The sequence below is a fragment of the Hippocampus bargibanti genome, linkage group LG10, assembly GCF_051943395.1.
Source record: "Hippocampus bargibanti isolate YZ-2025 linkage group LG10, ASM5194339v1, whole genome shotgun sequence".
Lineage (NCBI taxonomy): Eukaryota > Metazoa > Chordata > Actinopteri > Syngnathiformes > Syngnathidae > Hippocampus > Hippocampus bargibanti.
The window spans coordinates 15680146-15699689 of record NC_142743.1 but is presented as its reverse complement, the minus strand read 5'-3'; the positions used below and the strand labels follow the sequence as shown (position 1 = coordinate 15699689).

The 19544-nt window shown below is 40.1% G+C and overlaps 1 protein-coding gene across 2 annotated transcripts; it reads left to right on the top strand.

Annotated features, from left to right (window-relative positions):
* The first annotated feature begins 304 nt into the window (after positions 1-304).
* On the top strand, positions 305-18937 carry armh3 (armadillo like helical domain containing 3). Of its 2 annotated transcripts, none has more exons than XM_089006416.1 (26): positions 305-436; positions 1405-1514; positions 1602-1658; positions 2852-2998; positions 3100-3207; positions 3310-3402; positions 3492-3566; positions 3932-4018; positions 4503-4559; positions 5112-5155; positions 5742-5802; positions 5916-5962; positions 6081-6156; positions 6461-6554; positions 7533-7634; positions 7800-7858; positions 7948-8013; positions 9626-9695; positions 9953-10013; positions 10090-10178; positions 12078-12160; positions 12733-12859; positions 13289-13364; positions 15266-15344; positions 17171-17287; positions 18295-18937. In XM_089006416.1, the coding sequence occupies exons 2-26, from the start codon at positions 1413-1415 to the stop codon at positions 18385-18387; spliced, it is 2070 nt and encodes a 689-aa protein (XP_088862542.1). In that variant the 5' UTR covers positions 305-436; positions 1405-1412; the 3' UTR covers positions 18388-18937. The 2 variants fall into 2 exon arrangements, with proteins under 2 accessions (XP_088862542.1, XP_088862543.1); XM_089006417.1 differs by having other exon boundaries at positions 312-436; positions 1422-1514.
* The last annotated feature ends 607 nt before the right edge of the window (positions 18938-19544 follow it).

The window sequence follows — 19544 nt, the reverse complement described above, 5'->3', positions numbered from 1 at the left end:
AGCATGTTAGCAAGGACGCCATCTTAATTCATACAAATTACTAGCTGGTGAAAATACTAATCTTAGTGAGAGAAAAAAATAAGATTAAGATGTTGCATGTCAGTCAGTACTGTAAATAAAGCCATATACATTTTTTTAAATTGTATATTGTGTTTTTTTACACGAGTAATTTGTTTCACATATAATTTTGCACTATTTTTGGAAGTAAATTAATATAAGCAACAAACATGAGGATGCGTTTGGGAGCCGAAAGAGCTGGATCTTCTTGGTGAGCCGATTCAAAAGAACCCGTTCTCTAAAAAGAGCCGGAATTCCCATCACCCGGAGTAGCACCATGAGCCGGTAGAAGACTCAACATTAGTTAGCACTAGCAGTATGCTAGTTGAAGAGCAATCGTGTCAAGGATTCATGATCGACATTATACACTCAAAGTGAGGTGAGAATTAATACTCGTATCTTAACAGAAACGTGGCCAGTTCATGCAACACTGGGGTTGGCGTAAATTTCTACGGCCACACTTTGCTCGTAAAAGCTCGATAAATGGATGCTATCGTCGTTTTCTTTTCAGTTTTAGCTGGGTAGCGTTAGCTGTAAATCCGCTAATGAAGTACTCAACAACTTGAACATTATCATTGGAATACAATGCTTTCGGTAACACGATGAACATCTTGCATTGACTTCACTAACCAGGTAAAGTTTAAAAGGCTAGTTTACAAACATAGCGTCTTAGCAAATGCTTGTTGATTAGCTGCCCGTCCTACGCACGATAAGCGATTCATTTTAGCCCACATCAGCTGATAAATAAATTTTATAGCTAGCTAATGAGCATAATTGAGATTTTCCCTGCAAAAAAACACTGCCGCGCATTTTGTCAAACTGACAACCGACTGACAGCCCTCGTCAGAGTCGGCGGAAATAGCGGGTGGAGGCTAATGACAAAAGTAGACAAGCCTGCCTTTGCTGTGTCCCTATGCTCGATATTCGCAATATGTTTTCATAGCCCTTAGTTATGACATTCGTGATGGTCATCTGTAGTTGTTGAATGCATAGTAGCATGAGTTAGAGCTTTTACCAGTTGCTCACATCAATGTTACTGAAATTCAAGATGCTGTTCGAGATGATTGACGTTCGTGAATAATATGCTCTTGAATTAAAATGGCATAGTAATACAGATAAGGATACTGCAACCACGTCTTTACGCTTCACCGTGGGTTTAGTATACGACTGTGAACCCATTATTGCACAGTTTATCAAGAAATAGAGCACCTACAAGTCAGAAAAATACGTATTGACTGGAATAACATCATGGGTGATGATTATTGTCCTCTAGCCCTTTATTACTCTGAGCGATTGTCTACCATATATCATCATCTGTGATGAATATTTAAATGACCATATTCTCAGACCTTGCCATGTCTCAGATGGAGAAGAAAACCGGTTTACTGCGGAGGACATCATCCTCCAAGAAACCGCTGAAGGAAAAGGTGGTGTTAATGTATGATGAGATCTTTGCAGTGAGTATCATGCGTCACAAAACTACGTTACATCCCCATTTATTATAACATTATTTTTGTAAATAATGTGTTGTATGATTGTTTTAGAAAGAGGACCCAGCTAAGAATAATCCTCGCTTCTGGGATGAGTTGTTTCTGATGAAGGTACATTGTAGAGTCAATACTTGTTCATATGATAATAAATATCACATGAATGTGTTCTTTTGTAATCAGCATTTTTTCCCCGCATCCAATCATTCCATCCATCCAATCATCCAATCAACCCATGTTTAAAACTGCTTATCCTCACTAGGGTCTTACTTAACTATGACTATTTCATTATGAAATCTGCAGAATACCAAAGAGTTGTGGGGTGCATTGCAGGGCCCAGTGTGAGAAAGCCGGGTCACCATCAGACTTCGAAGGTTTTATAGCAGGACAGGGACCCAAAGAACACAGGTTCAAGACAAAGTGCTGGAAAATTCTGAATTGACCGACCAGCCATGAGTCCAGATTTTAATCCCACAGAACACTCTCAAAACCGCAGGCTGGAAAGCTGAGATACCCACACCAGTTGGCAAGAGCAGAGTGCACCAAAATTGTATGTTAACACGACAGTGTATGAATTTGCTAAAGAATTTTTGTTACATTGCTGAAAACTTTTCTACTTCCGACTCTTTTTTTTTTTTTTAATATGTCGTCTGTGTTATTAGTACGGGAACGTTATTACCAATGATTGGGTGGATGGTGTTCTGCTTTCATTTGATGTTTAGTTATTTTCCCCCAAGGGGTTTGTTACCAAATATCAAATTGATGGCACCATTGATTTTTTTTTTACTCAATTTTTTGAAGATTGGGGCAGAAAAATACAATTTGGGATTTTTTAATGCTTTTTTTCTTCTCAGAAAACCCATTCATGGAATAACAAAGCATTGCATTTTTCTGAGAGCTGTTACAAACATTATACTCTCTCCCTTCAAGAAAACCTCCCAGTGCAATTCTAATTTGTCATACACTGCACAGCACATATTTTGATGTACAGATATTTATTTCATGTTTTGTTTAGTACCGCTGTTCACATTGTTGACCATTGTATGAAAACTCATTCCGCTCCTCCAAAATAGAAATATTAACTAAAAACAGGTGTGAGTGTCCTATGAGACTATTTGTATAATTGAAAAATGCCATATAGTTCAGAAAATGTTAATAGAAAGTGTGCCTAAAATAAGATTGCAAGTGGATGGTAAAAATGTTGCTATTGATAACTTTCATGGTTTTTATGCCTTTTTTTGTAACTTGCTGTTTTTATGACTTTTACTTTGTATTTATTACTTCTCTGTCTGTCCTTCATTTTCTAGGTGAACTTAGAGTACCTGGAGTCGAAGCTGGAGAGTGTGGATGGCGAGGAGGTGCAGCGGATCCAGGACAACATCAATTCGCTCTTCCATCACAGTGTTCAGGCTCTCGGAGAGGAACATCAGATCAAAGTGGTCAATGCACTGCAGGTGGTTACAGTTTTTGGACTTCATTGTGTGCGTGGATGTTTCATCTCTAACCAAATTCTCACTTTGGGCCACCGGTCTTTTCCCTTTCTGCTCTATCGCAGACTCTCTGTGCACTTTTCAGAGGAGTTCATCAGAAGAACAAATCGGCGTCTGGCTTTGACATCATTAATATGCTTGTGGGTTTTGACAAAGCCGAGCAAAGGATGAAGGTATTCACTAAATCTAAAATGTGGAAGCAAAAAAATAAAAAATAATCTGTCAAGCGCTTGCATGGAAAAAGTGAGGTTCAAACATTGGTGTATTTGCCACAGGATCTAATGGAAAGACTGGACAGCCTCCTTTGTGGCGACAGCTCAGAGAGTCTGAAGAGTCTTTGTCTCAAACTACTGCTATGTCTGGTGACGGTGAGACATTACAACAATATTGAAGAGTACAGTTGCTACTATTATGGTCAGGGACCATTTACAACTTGATTATACACTGTCTTTTACAGGTAACTGACAATATTAGTCAGAACACCATTTTAGAATATGTGATGATCAATAGCATCTTTGAAGCCATTCTGCAGGTGGGTGTGAAAATATCCATTTATGCACTCGTTTTTTTAAGTTAAAGAGAACATTTAATGAACAAACATCCCATATTTCAAGTACCACAATGTAGGGGTGGATTCTTTTTCAAGACCCCTTGAAAGGAAAAGCTGAAAGAAAAATATTTTTCAAGACCCAATTCTGCTTAGCTCATAGTTTTACATTTGAAATTTGTATTAAAATCAACCGAATGAACAATCAAGGAACATGTGCGAATGGAAAGGAAAACAGATCCAAAAGTTAGTTGTCTTATCTCTTGTGAACATTTCCTTATAGCTGATATCAACTGTCAAATGTGTTTTGTGATAATTTCCTCATCAGTGCTTCTGCTCGGTCTCTGCAGATTCTTTCTGATGTGTCCAGTAGAGGGCACCATGGTTATGACGCCGTCGTTCTGCTCGCCCTTCTGGTCAATTACCGGAAGTATGAGGTTTGTTCTTTGACTTATTTGATGCACTCATAATCCACCAGAAATGTAACAAATGCAATGCCTTTATTGGACTTGTCTACTCCAGTCCATTTGTTCATGTAATTCACAGTGATGAAAGTCCTCTGGATTTTTCCGGAATTCCGGATTTTCAAATTTTCATGTGTGTATGCATGCGTGTGATCGGCCAGGTGTATGCATTTGCATTTTCAGGAAAGTTCACTTTCATATCTGAATTTACAATTTTTTTTTACAAAATTCCTTCAGGGGCAGGATTATGGAACACTCCAAATTGTTCCAAAGTGTAAATGTGAGTGTGGATGATTGTTTGCCCTGCAATTGGTTGGCAAACAATTCAGGGTGTTACCCGTCTTGTGCCCCAAGATGGCTTGGCTAGGCTCCAGTACTCCACGCGACCCTAATGAGGATAAAGTGATCAGGTTCATGGATTAATTGATATTTTCACTGCTTCCCCCCTCTCTGTCAGTCTGTAAATCCATACATTGTCAAGCTCTCCATTGTGGATGACGAGCCAACACTGGATGTAAGTATGTCTTATATACTGTTAGGCAAACGTTTCAAGCTTTCTTTTGTTTTGTTGTTTCTTTTTTTGCTTGAATTACCCCTTTTCACACAGTGATTAGGTAATAGTCCAAAAAAGTAAAAGGGATATCTGAAAAGACTCTGAAAAGTTGCTGCCCGGCCATAAAGTTGCCTGCCCCATTATTCCATTTTTCACAACTTAAAACACAAGAAGACGTCCAATCGCCCAAAAAAAAACCATTGTTGCGAAGTATAAAGGGTTTTTTAAAATTAAGGAAGTGCCTACCACAAATGCTCCCTTGCCTAATTTATGGTAAATAACCATTGCTGAAGATTTTGCTGCAGTTATCGTTTGTCGTCCTGGTGCACAATGCAATGTTCGCATTGTGTTGTCTGCTCAAAGCTACGTGGACACCACTTTCTCAGAGGCTTTCAAAACTCTCAAGTATACTTTTCAGTCAGGGTGTAGTCCGAAGCAGGCTTCTGATTGGCTGCCGGTGCCACGTATGCAAATTGCCAAATGAAGGTTCCGTGTGTGTTTGTTTCCTCCCAGGGAATGGGCCTTGTTGTCCACCACGCGTTAACAGAATACAACAGGTAAGATTTATTCCCTTCTAGGTATAAAAAAAATGACTGTCTACAATGATGTGTCTGCTGGCACCATGAAACTTTGGAGGTTTAAATTAAATATTCTATTTCTACAAGTCTTAAAGTGGAAGTGAAAAAAAATCTTGACAATATGTTCTATGCGCCGCCACCTGTCTAAAACATGGCTTTCAGATTCATTGTGTGTTTGTAGATTTTGAGTTGAGCAGCAAAATCTACCCATTTCAGGCGGCAGTTTTGTCACTTTCTGTCAACCGAAAATGACATCACCAATCATCGCTCAGGTGTTTTCTGAAGCTGGGCCATGATTGTGAGCCGACCAACTGAAATGTCATTTTCAGTCGACAGACAAGAAAATTGTGAAAACCATATTCCTTTAACCCACTGTCCTTTGTCAGTCTGTCAAATGGTTTTGTATGCAGCTATGTTTGGTTGTGTTAATTGACAAAGGTATCGCATTAATGAGTGAAAGCTTCGTTTAGTCCACACCATGCACATACCTTTTGGGTTACTTCGTCTATCTCTCATTCGTCTTCCTCGTTCCTGTAAATTGTCCCATATCATTTTCTCACTACAGACAGTACAAAGACAAAGAAGAAGAGCACCAGGGCGGCTTCTTCTCCACCCTCACAAGTATGGTGGGTATTTTCCATTGTACAATTTATTGAAACGAACGATGAAGAGTTTAGAACTGATGGTCAGGTTTGTTTTCCCAAGTTAAACAAAGCTATGTTTCTATATTCGTCCACAGGTGGGCAACATGTTTATTGCAGATGCAGATGAGAAACTCTCTGTTCAGTATGTAACAATCTCAGTTTTAATGTCTTTTGCCTTTGTGGTTGCAACATTTTCTGCCTTGTCTGATTCTGCCTAACTTCTTGGTTGCGCCAATTTATAATTTCCATTTTGTCTGCAGGACCAATGAAGCAATTTTACTTGCACTGTATGAGGCTGTGCACCTCAACCGCAACTTCATTACTGTATTGGCACAGGTAACAGACTTTTTCTTGGTGTTTACACATCTGTGCACACACATTGAGCTGCATGTTTTGCCCCGTGTTCCTCCCATTAGTTACGCTAGTCTGTCCTCCCCATGAGCATTTCATTTTTTAAGTCATAACATTTGAGTAACTTTATTTGTTTTTTTAAGGCAACTGACAGCTAGCTTCCCATCTTAGAATTACATTTGGAATTACTTTTTTTCCTCAGTGCACATATGGAAACATGAGCTATGTTGTTCATTTGAGTGACACCTTTCTATCAAATTATTTGATTGTTTTTTTCGTCTTTCCGCAGAGCCACCCTGAGATTGACATTGTAACTAATGCAACTAATCAATCTCAGAACACACCAACCACGCCACTCGGCACAACACCACCCTCTCTTGACAGTATGTCATTCCTGTTTCTTCCTTTTCCTGTTTCTCTCTTCTTTTTACAGGTGTAGCGGTGTTTCTTTGGGAACTTAGTTAGGTTGTCATACTACAAGGAAAAGCACGCCAGATTACTTTTGCTGTAAAACCTTGTGAATTTCTAGAATGAAAAAGTAATTTCACCTGCAGCGCCCCCAACAAACTTTGCCGCTTTATAATTTTAAGAATCCCAGTTCCCCCACTGGAACTACCACATGTATTTTCAATAGCTTCAAACCGCAACTTGCCCAGTAACCAGTTTGGAAGTACATCAAGGGGGTACTGTTTCTCTTTGAACTAAAGTGCTTCACGTTTCGTGTTAGCATCTTGGGGTCTTTTGGGATACACACACAAATAGGTACGTACATGTTTTTATCTCAGGTTAGTTTTCCTCTGGCGATTAGAGCAAATTTCTGAATGAAATATTAACTCCTCTGTTCATATAAACATGTCACGTGCAGGCTGTGTTAAAACCAGATCATACGTATGACTGCAGCCAGGAATAACCAAGAAATCTCCCTGTCATGAAATCTGTACAGATAGATCTTCTGCTGTGCGCCCACAGTGATCGGAGGAACGTGGAAACAAATGAGCATTTCAGCGAAGGTGGAAAATAGAAATGATGGTTTTATCAGTCATGAAACACTGAATTGTGATCACAGATTTTCACTAGCTCAATATACCTAGACAGCACTGCAGCTTCAGCGACAGATCCAACATGTTCCTTCTCTTATCATTGTTTGCTTGAATGAATACAACCACGATTAGGTGGTGCGTTCACTTTTGGAGGGCCAATCCAAGGCTCAGGGATTTTTTTAGATTAGGCTATCAAGAAGAGAACCGACCTGGAACTGACTTGTAGTGAATGGTTTGTCAGATTTAAAGCCAGTCAGTGAAAGCTTTCCATAGACTTAAACCCAAAGTGTCTGACGTTTTCATTGTTCATGCCCCATGTAGTGATGAACAACCCAGAACTGCCACTGGATCCCAACTTACAGACGAGCAACCTTCTCATCACTTTCCTCAAATACGCCTCTATCGTAATGCAGGATACGAAAGGTAGCACATTTCCCGTTCCGTCCCCTTTCTTTGAATGCTTCCTTTGCATTCCTTGCTTTCATACATACCGTATAAAGTGACATGATGTGTGTCCATATCCAGGAAGATGTAGGTAGTGTAAGTATTTTTTACAGATCTCGTTCTCACATATAAACATCTTTTCAGATGAGCATCGACTCAACAGTGCCAGACTGTGCCTAATCATCCTCACTTGTATAGCTGAGGTAGGAGCAGCGTACATACTTTGGCAATCTTTGATCACCTGAGGTCTTGATCTCATTTGGGTTTCCCACGTGATGTTTGTGTGTGACAGGACCAGTATGCTGATGCCTTTCTGCACGATGATAATATGAACTTCAGAGTCAGTCTGCATCGAATGGTGGGTCTATGATAGTTGTAGACAACTGCGGTCCAAGAAAGCTGCAGTTCTGCCTGTTTTCGAAATTTCCCTCGTGGTCTATGGCAGGCGTGTGCAACTCCGGTTCTCGCGGGCCGCTGTCCACACGTTTTCCATTGCTCCCTGCTGCAAAATCCCTGAGTTCAAGCATCAGCTCATCAGCAAGCTCTGACGAAGCATGAAAACGGCACTCATCATTTGTATCAGGTGTGTAGCAGGAAAAGTGGGAAAACAGGCAGGACAAGCGAATTTGGACACCCCTGGTCTAGGGCATGATCATTTTGAATTACAGTAAAGTCTCGTTATATCGATATCGGTTATATCGATAGTACTGCTTATTACGATACTATTTCTATGAACGCAAGGAGAAAATTTACATGCCGCAGGATCGGATATATCAATAGTCCGTTTCTATGACTCTGTGGTGGCATCAGCCATCCACTATGGCATTGTCTGCTGGTCAGGCAGCATCACCACCCGGGACAGAAAAAGACTGGAGCGCTTTGTCAAGCGGGCCAGTTCTGTCGTGGGCTGCTCGCTGGACTCTCTAGAGGAGGTGGGCAACAGACGGACGCTAGCTAAACTAAAAGCTATGACGGACAGCCCCTCCCACCCCCTCCTGCCCATCCTGACAGCTCTGGGTAGCTCCTTTAGCCAGAGACTATTACACCCGCGCTGCAAGAAGGAGAGGTACCGCCGCTCGTTCCTACCGACTGCTGTCAGGCTTCACAATTCCCAATGATCACATGTGAAAAAAAACAAAAAAAAAACTGGACACCTGTAAATATGGGTTGTTGCAATATATCTAAATGCATTTCTTGATTCTGCACTATGTACAGTCTTGTTTATAGAACGGTTTTTGCACATCTACATTTGCACAGTATACAGTTGACATTTTTATTTTGTTATGCTTAGAATATCTTGTTTTCTATCCTTTCACTCCCACCCCAACCCCATCCCTCTTCAATTGCTGCTGTGGACTGCAAATTTCCCCATTGCGGGACGAATAAAGGTATTCTGATTCTGATTCTGATTCTGATATATTGATATTTTTTCCAACTCCCGAGAATATCGATATAACGAGACTTTACTGTATCTACTCTGACTGTGCTATCACTTTGTCTGTCATGGTGGTTGTGACTTTTGAAACAATTAATCAACCGCTTTGGGTGTCCGCCTGGATTCGAATCCGGCCCTGCCCTTGGTGTGTTGCAGGAAATGCTGTGGTAAATATGCCCAACAGTATGATATTCATCATCATCACAAGGAAACTATAATTATCAGTCAAAAAACCTCCAGAAAAGTGGCATAGAATTCTAATACAGTCCTCTTATTATTCTTACATCAATCCATTATCTAACGCTTTTATATGGAGTTGGGGCTGGAGAGTAGTAATGTAGCACAGACTTCTCTCCCCCCCAGCCACGTCTTGTTATCATTTCGATGATTCTTGTCTCAGTTGTCATGGTGTTCAATATACCTCTGTTATGTCGCATGAACCATGACCCGTATTATGAAGCATCACACGGTCAAGTCATAAGAAAACATGTCCTTGTTCATGCTGGTTTCATTATACATGTGTTCCCTTTTACAGCCCATGAGGCACAGAAAAAAAGCCGTGGAGAAGAACATTCCTTCGCTGCCGCTAGTGTGTGCAGTTTTAGGTACGATGTTTTACATTATTGTTATATCCATTTGCTTCACCTTTAGGGTACTATTTAATTCTTGTTTATAGGTATTTGCTGTAATTACTGGTTATTTGGCAGTCCTATGTGTCGTGGAATATCAATAGCATGTTCACTTTAACAAGCTTTTGTAGTCTGAATGTTGCTTGCATTTTCCCAAAAAATAATATATTTCAAATATATCTTTACAAAATATATCCGCTTTTTCCAATTAACTTTTCAACTGCTTTCCCTAGATCTGATGGTGGAATTTATTGTCACACACATGATGAAGGATTTCCCCATGGATTTATACTTGTGAGTTAATGCAGTACATACACGAGGCACACAAAATTGCATACATATTTTCTTTGTTTGTTTATGTTCTGATCAGGCGCTGTGTTCAGATCATTCACAAACTTCTCTGCTACCAGAAGAAATGCAGAATCAGGTTACACTACACATGGAGAGAGCTATGGTCAGGTATGCATCATTTCGAATACAAATGACATTAACGAGTCACCAAAACAATATGACCACTATAAAAACTATGTCAAATATTCTGTCTTTGCAAGGATGATGATGTTCATTTTTGTCTGTCTCATACATCTCTGACACTGTCAAATGAAACTGAACCTCACTATATTTGTAAAGGCAGGGTATGTTTCGACATCATGGCGACCCCTGTGAGTCTGCCTCTACAGCAGCGCATACCCCTGTTTGAGTCCCTTTCTGATTCTGCTTTTATTGTGAATTATCACAGTTTTTACTATCATTATCTGGGCGAGCGTTAAGGTTTGTGTTAGATTTGTACTACAATTACAAGCACATAAAATGCAGCACAAAAGTGTGTTGGCACACAACAATAATTCCTTTGAGCCAAGTTGACTGATTTCCTGCTGACTCAACGATGCTGCCCAACAATGCGAGCGCACTTCATGCGTTTCACAATCACACTGAATGAAAGTATGGCTTAACTTTGTTCAATTAAGTGACCAGTCGCCTCAGAGATTATGTGATGTAGAATAAAATGATTGAACACTGTCAGATGGATACATTGTATGGAAGTAAAGAACTTACCTGTGTGACGTGCTTGCTCCGGTGGCTATGGTGTTCTAGCTGATCAGTATATAGGTTTCATTTGCTAGCTATTCGGTGTTCCAAATACTTTAGAAAAATAATGGGTATAAACATAAAGAGGGCTTGCATTTTTTGTTGTTGTTTTTTTTATAATCCATTGCGCCCAAATAATCAACTACCTAATGGAGACCGATGTGTTTTGAGTCATTTGCTGTGCATTCTCAGGCACATCTCTGAAGCTTTCTGCAGATTGTTCACCTTTGTTTACCACCACAACTTAAAAGAAATCTGAAACAGCCTGAGACAAAACAAGGGTAAATTATATACAGTATATGGTGTCTTGTATGATTCAGACACATCGGGACTTTGAAAATGAATCTCTACGGTTCTCACAGATTTAAAGTTCAGTGCACTAATTGTTCAGCTTTAAAGACAGCTCTGCTCGCAACCTCTTGAAGTACAGAATCAGGGAAGTGAATTTCACATACTCCCCCAGCATTTTTGTTCGCCTTTGTTACACACAGATTCTATGCTCCACAGGTATCAAAAGCAGTGGAGAAAATTAAAAATCAGTTCAGAATTTGCTGCACTCCTGCTTGACAAAAGAGATTGAGACTGCGACCCCCCCCCCCTTTTAAAGCTACATAGTTTTTTGAAGTCACGGTCTCAATTTTGCCAACTTTCATCTTTTTCCCCACTTCTTAGCTCTGGCAAGAAATACTGCTTTTGTGAGATTTGTCGTGTAAATCTCTTGATGCTTAAACTTGTCGTGCATCAATTCTGAAGAGTTTCAAGCAAAATGCAATTTCACTCTGAAGTCATTTCCATGTTTATTTGGAAATAAATTGCATCATTGAGTTTGGATAATGAGTCTCTGAAGAAAGCACACTTCATTTTGCTGGCCCTGGTTTCAGGCTGGTCAACACAGCACAAGATCACATTCCACTTTCTAATGGTCCCATTGAGCTGTGTCTCATTAGAATTCTGATTCCCCTAATCAGACCAATAATCAGCTTCATTCTCTGGATGGCGCAGCATAAGCATCTTGCTTCTGCTAATGATAATAGAGAGAAAACAGGAGTCAAATTCAACCGGCAGATTTTTGGTATGTTTCAGTGCGTTTGACAAAACCTATATCGATATGCTTGTTTTCATTGGTTACTCAATGTCCTACATTATTATGTCCTTACGATAACTCACAGTGCAACACACAAATCTTGGCGCAGCCATAATTCTCTGCTTCATGATATCTATCAACCTCTCCATTTTATTTTCATTCATCATTTTTCTCCCTCTGCCTAGCACTTATAAACCTGCTCAAGTTTCTGCTGTCAAATGAAACCACATTGCTGGCCAAGCACAACATCTTTCATCTTGCATTACTGGTAAGAAACACAGAGTAGTGCTCAAGGGAGAATAAAGGCAAATTAGAGAAGTGTCATACTTCTGCATGACTAAAGTGTGCAGAATTGAGTTACGAGGTGTGTTAGGAATGATCCAATATTGATGTCACAAAAGAAATCTTTCAAACCCAAACTACTAGTTCCCCTTATTCAAAGGGGTCATTAAAGCAAGGAAGACATTGAGATAGCTGTGATAATGGTGATGTCGAGGTTTATGAAAAATCCAGCATTGGAATAGCAGAGAAAGCCCAAAACATGTGTTAGACTCCAAGGGGGTGATTTCAAAGGGGAAACTTTGATTTGAAATATGTCTTATGTGACATCAGTCCTGCAAATTTCCAGATGAAGATAACTAAGTGTAAGCAAGATATTAGGGATGGATGGATGGATGGGATTGGATGGATAAAATATAGCCTGATGCGGCGGAATCTTTGTAAAATACGCTCAGTTGAAGTGATTTTACAAATTATGGACACAACTTGTGCGGAGGCATCGGTTGTCCTTTAAGCCTCCTGTAGTATTAAATGGTTTGGCTTTCTGTTTCCCATTTCCAGGTGGTAAACCTGTTCAACATGTTCATCACATATGGCGACACATTTCTTCCCACATCTAACAGCTATGATGAGCTCTACTATGAGATTGTACGAATGCATCAAGTGTTTGACAACCTCTACTGTATGGGTACGTTTTAGTTCATAAAGCATTTCTCACCCCAAGTAAAGCTGAGGTCTTTTGCAAAGAATACAAATTTCCTAAAGTGTTCATAGCAATGACAGCGCATTCTCACAGAGACATATTCATTGGTTGTTCTACATACTTGGCCAATAAATATGATTCTGATTCTGATATGGATTTGTAAAAACATTAGCAGCCTTCGCATGCATCCTCAATAACTCTTAAATTAGATTTATTTGAATGGAGGGCTTAAGTCTGTGAAATTATTTTAGACATACAGTATCATGCTGGGAAATAGTTACCTGAAACTAGACTTTTTTTCCTACAAGCAACAAGACCAGGTTGTGCTAATTATGTCAAAATCTGATCACTTACCAAGAAATTGTTGGAAATCCTTATTTTAACAAACTGTGATCTGCAACTGTTGCATTTCAGTGTTGAGAGTGTCAACAAACACTGGCCAGTGGAAGGATGCTGCGAGTAAAGTCACACACGCTCTTGTTAATGTTCGGTAAGCGCACGCACGCACACACACATGCTTTGAGGTGCCCCTGATGAGCTGGTTTCTTCCTAAGGTTTCTTTCACCAAATCAGTTGCACTCTCCACAGAGCGTGGGCTACTTAAATTGGCAGTTGTAAAGGTTGAGGGGAAGGCAGCTGGGTGTGAGTGTTGTGAAATAATTTAACAAAGAATAAATAAATGAAGGCAGGGACGAATAAAGAAGTCCAAATCGTCAATGAAGAAATTAAACCAATTTGATTTCTTTCCATCATCCCCTTCTGACATTCTCGCCTTCCTTATGTTAATGACAGTGGGAAATAACAGAGCACAATTCTCTATGTTGCTGTCACTACAATTTATTTGCTATATCATGCCAATACAAGCTGAGCCATTGCAGCCTGCGCTTATACCATCAGTTTATATTTAGCCAAGAAAACTGATCATTCCACAGAATTGAATGCTAACGCAGGAAAATATTGCCTTTTTGAAATTCACCCGTGTGCTTCAATTAGATTTCATCGAACAAAAATGGGGCGCTGAACAGGTCAGCTGTGTAGAGCTACTGTCTTTTCAGACTTGCACACTATATAGTCTACATTACCTAAATGTATGTAACAATTTATTCTTCTTATGATTAATTTATAATAAAATGAACTAATTTAAAATAGCTGAGTTTTTGTAATAAATGAGAGATACTGTGATACTTCAGCTTACGAACTAAATTGGTTCCCAGAAAGTGTGTGTGTAAGGCGAAAAGTGTGTCTTCCAAACATTAATTTCCCATAGGAAACCATTAAAAATGAGAATAATCTGTTTCCAGGTCTCCATAAAACATATTTTTTTACTAAATAAGCCTTAAAACTACACAAAAATACACCTTATTTTATGTATAATAAATGTGCAATTATATTGTAATTAAAGAAATAAACTGTACTGTATAATAGTCGTTTTATTTACCTTTGTGGTGGTGGTTGATGTAGTTGCCTCTTGATGATATCAGAGTGAAGTTGCCGTGCTTTCTCGGCGGTAATACCCTCACACACTGTCCCCTATTAGCTTCTTTTTGTTAATCCAAATCAACAGAATTTTTTTCAACCTCTTCTATTGCCTGAGACCGTTGCTTAGACAACACAGAAACACCCTTAGCCACACGTAGTAATGGTCGACTTAGCATACTGGTACTGGGACGCTAAGTCACACAAACGCACACCTCGTTCGTGTTTCTCGATGATCTCCTTCTGCTCGACTGTAATTTTCGTTTGTGTCCTCTTTGGCTGAAGACTAGCCTGTGGTGGGGTCTTTTTCAGTCCCAAAAAAAGTTAAAGTATCCACTCAATAGCAAACCACGTATGCACTCAGAGAAAGGGGGTGTGCAAAAGTAGTCCGGCAGCCACGGTGGCGCTGTTCGGCCGTGTGGTTTGGTGTTCTTCCGCCGAAAACTAGTCTGCCAGCCATTATGGCGCTCCGTGTATTTCCCGAAAACTAGTTTGTATGCCAAGATTATATTCCCGCAAATTTAAAGTTCGTAAGGCTAAAAGTGTGTTCGCTAAAGCATTCATAAACCGAGGTATCACTGTATAAGCTTTTTTTGGGTACTGATTGATGTGAATGGCTGCCAGTCTCAGATACGATTCGTGCGGTCTTTGGTGTGCCTTGTGCCCTCTCTGCTGTAATCTGCTCTCAGAAATGAATTACACTAAATCTGTGAGCCAGGCCCTCATCAGTGCCTAGTGGTCCTAATGCTCTTGTGGGTGTTTGGGAGCAAATCTCCCAGAGCCTGCTTCCAAAATTGTGATGAACGCTTTTGCAGCAGACTGGAGAAGCTGATTTAATTTATGCAAACACTGAAATGAGGTATTCCATCACAAGTAACTGTACACCTGATAACGGGGACGTTTTTGTCTTTGAAGGGCAATCATCAACCATTTTAACCCGAAGATTGAGTCATATGCTGCTGTGAACCACATCTCGCAACTGTCAGAGGAGCAGGTAACAGTACACATTCATATGAGAACATGAGTATTTCTTCGGCTATCCTAGTCATCGTTGGCCTTTGCCTGCCATCAACACCACCTCCCTCCCACTTGATGTTTTTTTTTATCTTTTTGTCTCAGTAAACAACTAACTGCTGTTACAGTCCTTGTATATTTCCAGAACTAATTAACCCATCCGTCGCTTTCCTAATTCAGCTTTTTGCCCAGCAGAAAACAGGCTGTGTCCAACTGCTGTGACTTGCTCCTCTGTCATTGCCAGATTTTGTTTTCCGTTTCCCTCCACTTGTACAAACCAAATGACGATTTGCTTATTTTGTCCATTCACAAACATAACATGAAATGTTTTCCAGACACATATAAACACTAAATTACTTATTTTTTTTCATTAAGTGAAATCCGCGTGTAGTGATGACAAGACAAGCTCATTTTAAAAAAGCACAACGAGGAAAGAGGGGGAAAAACATTTTTCAAAACGATAAAAGTAATGGATATGGTGATTATAGTCCCACCATACTCTTATCTGCTTGACTTCATCACAACAAGCAAGCAAGGAAAATGGAAGTTGGCTGTAACTGAGTTGCTAGCATCACACAAAGTGACAGAGTTCCGAATTAGACGAAGAAGCCCAATGGAGCGACTCGTGCTTTGCACATCAACCTCAATGTTATCTTGACTGATTTCGGAGCTCATTTAAACCATTCCTCTTCAAATGCAGAATTAAGCCTTACATTTCCTTCTTCCTCCTTGAGTGAGTGCACATGCACACATACGCGCACATTTTACCGGTGCACCATCTTCTTGTGTCTTTTTTTCCCGATAGTGACGCAAGAAGATTGATTATATCCACAACCACAGATTAACATGCATCCCAGCATGGGGCCGGTTGTGTTTTTTTTTTGCTATTTGAGATAACAAAAACGCAACATTGACGTGCCTGCTTGATGATGCGGAGCATTGCCTCGCCGTGAGTTGTGTTTGTGGCCCAAAGCCTCTTTGCTCAATCGTCACGTGAGCCAACTTCCAGCCTCCTGTCTTCTTCGGATGTCTTTTTCATGCTCTATTTATTTTCCTTTCATTTTTCTTTTCTTTTTGTTTGTGTATGTGTGTATGTTCTTCCAGCCTGTTTGTCACAGCCGATACTTCTCCTGACTGCCCTGACTGACACATTAACTGAGGGTATCATTCAAACATTCCTCACACAGACACGGGATGAATTTTTCAGTCCAATGGCATTTTATAAATAAAAATATGCTGAGAGCTTCCTATTAATCCAAGTTAAAAAAAAGTCGAAAAATGATGTCTCGGCTGTTTTTGTCATACTGCACACTGGATACTGGAAGCGATCTCCACTTTGATGTGTTTCCAGTTCACATCAGCAGCATTTTTGTTTGTGGGGGAAAGTGTTCCAATGCAAACGCTTCATGTTGTGTTTCAAGCTCATTAATAAAATAATGATAAATGTTCACATTAGGGGCTATTTCATGGCTGAGAGGGTAACTGTCAGGGGTGGAGCTGCGGAGAATCTTGGCATAATTAGCTCTGATTTCACTGCAGCTTCTCATCTCAGCTGGACACACACACGCACGCACGCACACATGCACACACACATGAAGTTTTATCATATAGAATAAAAGAGCCGAAGAGTCCCATTTGATAATGCACACTTTGAAGCACAAGAGCTGTAAATAGCTTTGAGGCAGCCAGCAAACAGTTATGTGGATGACAATGCAGCACATGGTCCCTCATAAATAAAATGTGGTGTGGAAGTATACGACCCTGATATGCCAACTTTGTTTTTTTTTTTGCCTCTGGTTGTGTTAGGTGCTGGAGGTGGTCCGCTCCAACTATGACACCTTGACACTCAAGCTGCAGGATGGTTTGGACCAGTTTGAGAGATACTCCGAGCAGCCCAAAGAATCGGCTTTCTTTAAGGAGCTAGTAAGACTATCAATCATCAGTAATGTTTGTGTCGATTTGTTCTTGTGGTATGTCAAAATGACTTGGACTGGAGTTACCTTTTTTGTCTCGCAGTGGGGAAATTTACATTTCACAGCAGCAAAGTTATGAAATTAAGAGGAAAAGAAAGAACTAGATAAACAAAATATAGGAGCTTTTGGAAAGGCAGCCACTCTTGCAATGCCATCTTAAAGTCAAAAGAACAAAAAAAACTAAATAACAAATAATATGACAACAGAAAGACAGTCATTTATTCTTAAGTACTTGCTGTACCCTCTTTGTTACATGAAGCAGTTCTAGATGAAAGAGGAGAGATTTTCACCAGTGAATCAGGGACGTCATGGTGGAATATGCACGTCTACTACAAGCTAAAGGTTGAAAGCAAACACGAAGCTGTAGCATCCATTGACAAAAAGAGATTGTCCCACATCTCCTGTCCCATGTAAATCCGCTTCAATTCCAAGCCGCGACGGTTACACATACGCATCGGCGCTCTGCGCTGACGCTACTTCTCATCGTGGGCTCCTCAAGCCATGCATCCATCCAGCTGCAGACTGTCCAACAGCACTGACCTTTCTGCTGAACAAAGCAGGGCTGTGAAAATGCTGGCCATGACAGGTGCAAAAAAGCACAATGTGCCCAGAGCTGGCCAGCGAGGACTTGCAAAAAAGATGATTGCAACGATCGGCTTCACACCTGGAACCCGCTTTCAGATGTGCAGTTGCACCGGGATGAACATATTTGTGAATTTGAGGACGGCTTTACTATGGCCTTGACATTGTTTTGTTTGTGTGGGTGCAAAACAGGACAGCAAACTATTCCAATGGTGTTAAAAAATCTGAATTTACAGTCTCTGTGTAACGCTATAATTTAGTTTATTTTTCAGCCAGAAGCAATTTCAAACAGTCTCAACACAAATGAGTGTTCATAGTCAGCGTGTGTGTCGTGCTGTGACTCTATTGACCAAGCGGTGTCCCGTGTGTCTTCAGGTGCGCTCCATCAGCCTGAATGTGAGGAAAAACGTGTCTTTGAACACCCTGAGTCAAGATGTGCTCCTCAAAGAGTTCTCCACCATCTCCTGAGAAGCATTCCCATCTCCAGACACGCTAACATCAACTTTAAACCTGTCCTTCATTCCTCCCGGATGATTGAAAACTCTTTAACAGAACGATTGGTAGCACTTTCTCATGGGTGACTCTACCATGTGTGTGGGTGCAGGTGTGGCTCCTTGATGAGCAAGCTGCAGTAATGGCTGGACTGTTAGCTGGCATGAATGTTTGGATTCCAGATAGTTTGTGAACAAGTATTTTTAAACCAGTGCTAGTGGCGCCCACCTTAATTGGGTGTGTCTAATTTATTTCTCCACTTTGCGCTTCCTGTTCTGTATGTGTTCACTTACATTTCATGTATTTTCACTTTACATGCTTTGCTGATCAAAGACAAGTAATGAAGTTGATGTGCTGGGGTAACCAAATGGAAGCCATGACTAACTACTGTATATCTTGCCAGTCATTTCTTATGAAAATGTAATGAAACTAAATAGGGTGAGGTCTTGCTTTCCGAAATTGATTTTTTTCCTCACATGATTTCATTTTTGCTTCATGTCTGACAAATAAAAACTATATAAACACATACCTGTTTGTCTCACTTATTCACTAGTATTTACAAACTATTCTATTCTTTCTTGACTCAATGTTTGCTCCTGTTTGTTGTGTAGACATGCTTATGTGGACAAATTTCATAAAATGTTTGTGTTTATCCAAATGCCTTTTACTTTATTTTCTGTCCTCTGTTGAACGATATATTTTTAGACTTCACTGCATATTTGCCCTATCAGGCACCAACCAACCTTTGTCCAAATGTGCTCTCAATTGAATAATCTTTCATCATGCCCATGCAAATATTGTTTTCGACTGATATGATATTGTTTGGGAAATGATAAGAGTTCCCTCGAAGTGACAATGCAAGCGTGAATGATTGTGTGTCTTGTGACTGTTAGAATTAGTGATATACACATGCTAAAAACATCCTATATTAGCAAATAAATAAAATTCCTACATTTGTCAAAAAATCTTGATTGAGTCAATCGATCATTAGTATTGCCTGACGAACCGAACGAATGTGTGCGATATCTAACGAGATGCTCGGATAGAAAAAAATGAATTAAGTTTGTCTCTTTGTCGCACATCTTCGTGCCCAATCTCGTTCCTCTCCCATGGGTGGTATTTTTCTACCCTCG

Coding starts and splice junctions, on each gene's coding strand:
- armh3 (XM_089006416.1), top strand. CDS start 1,413: ATGTCTCAGATGGAGAAGAAAACCGGTTTACTGCGGAGGACATCATCC. Junction 5,963..6,080: donor GATGAGAAACTCTCTGTTCA/GTATGTAACAAT, acceptor TTTTGTCTGCAG/GACCAATGAAGCAATTTTAC. Junction 9,696..9,952: donor GCTAGTGTGTGCAGTTTTAG/GTACGATGTTTT, acceptor TGCTTTCCCTAG/ATCTGATGGTGGAATTTATT.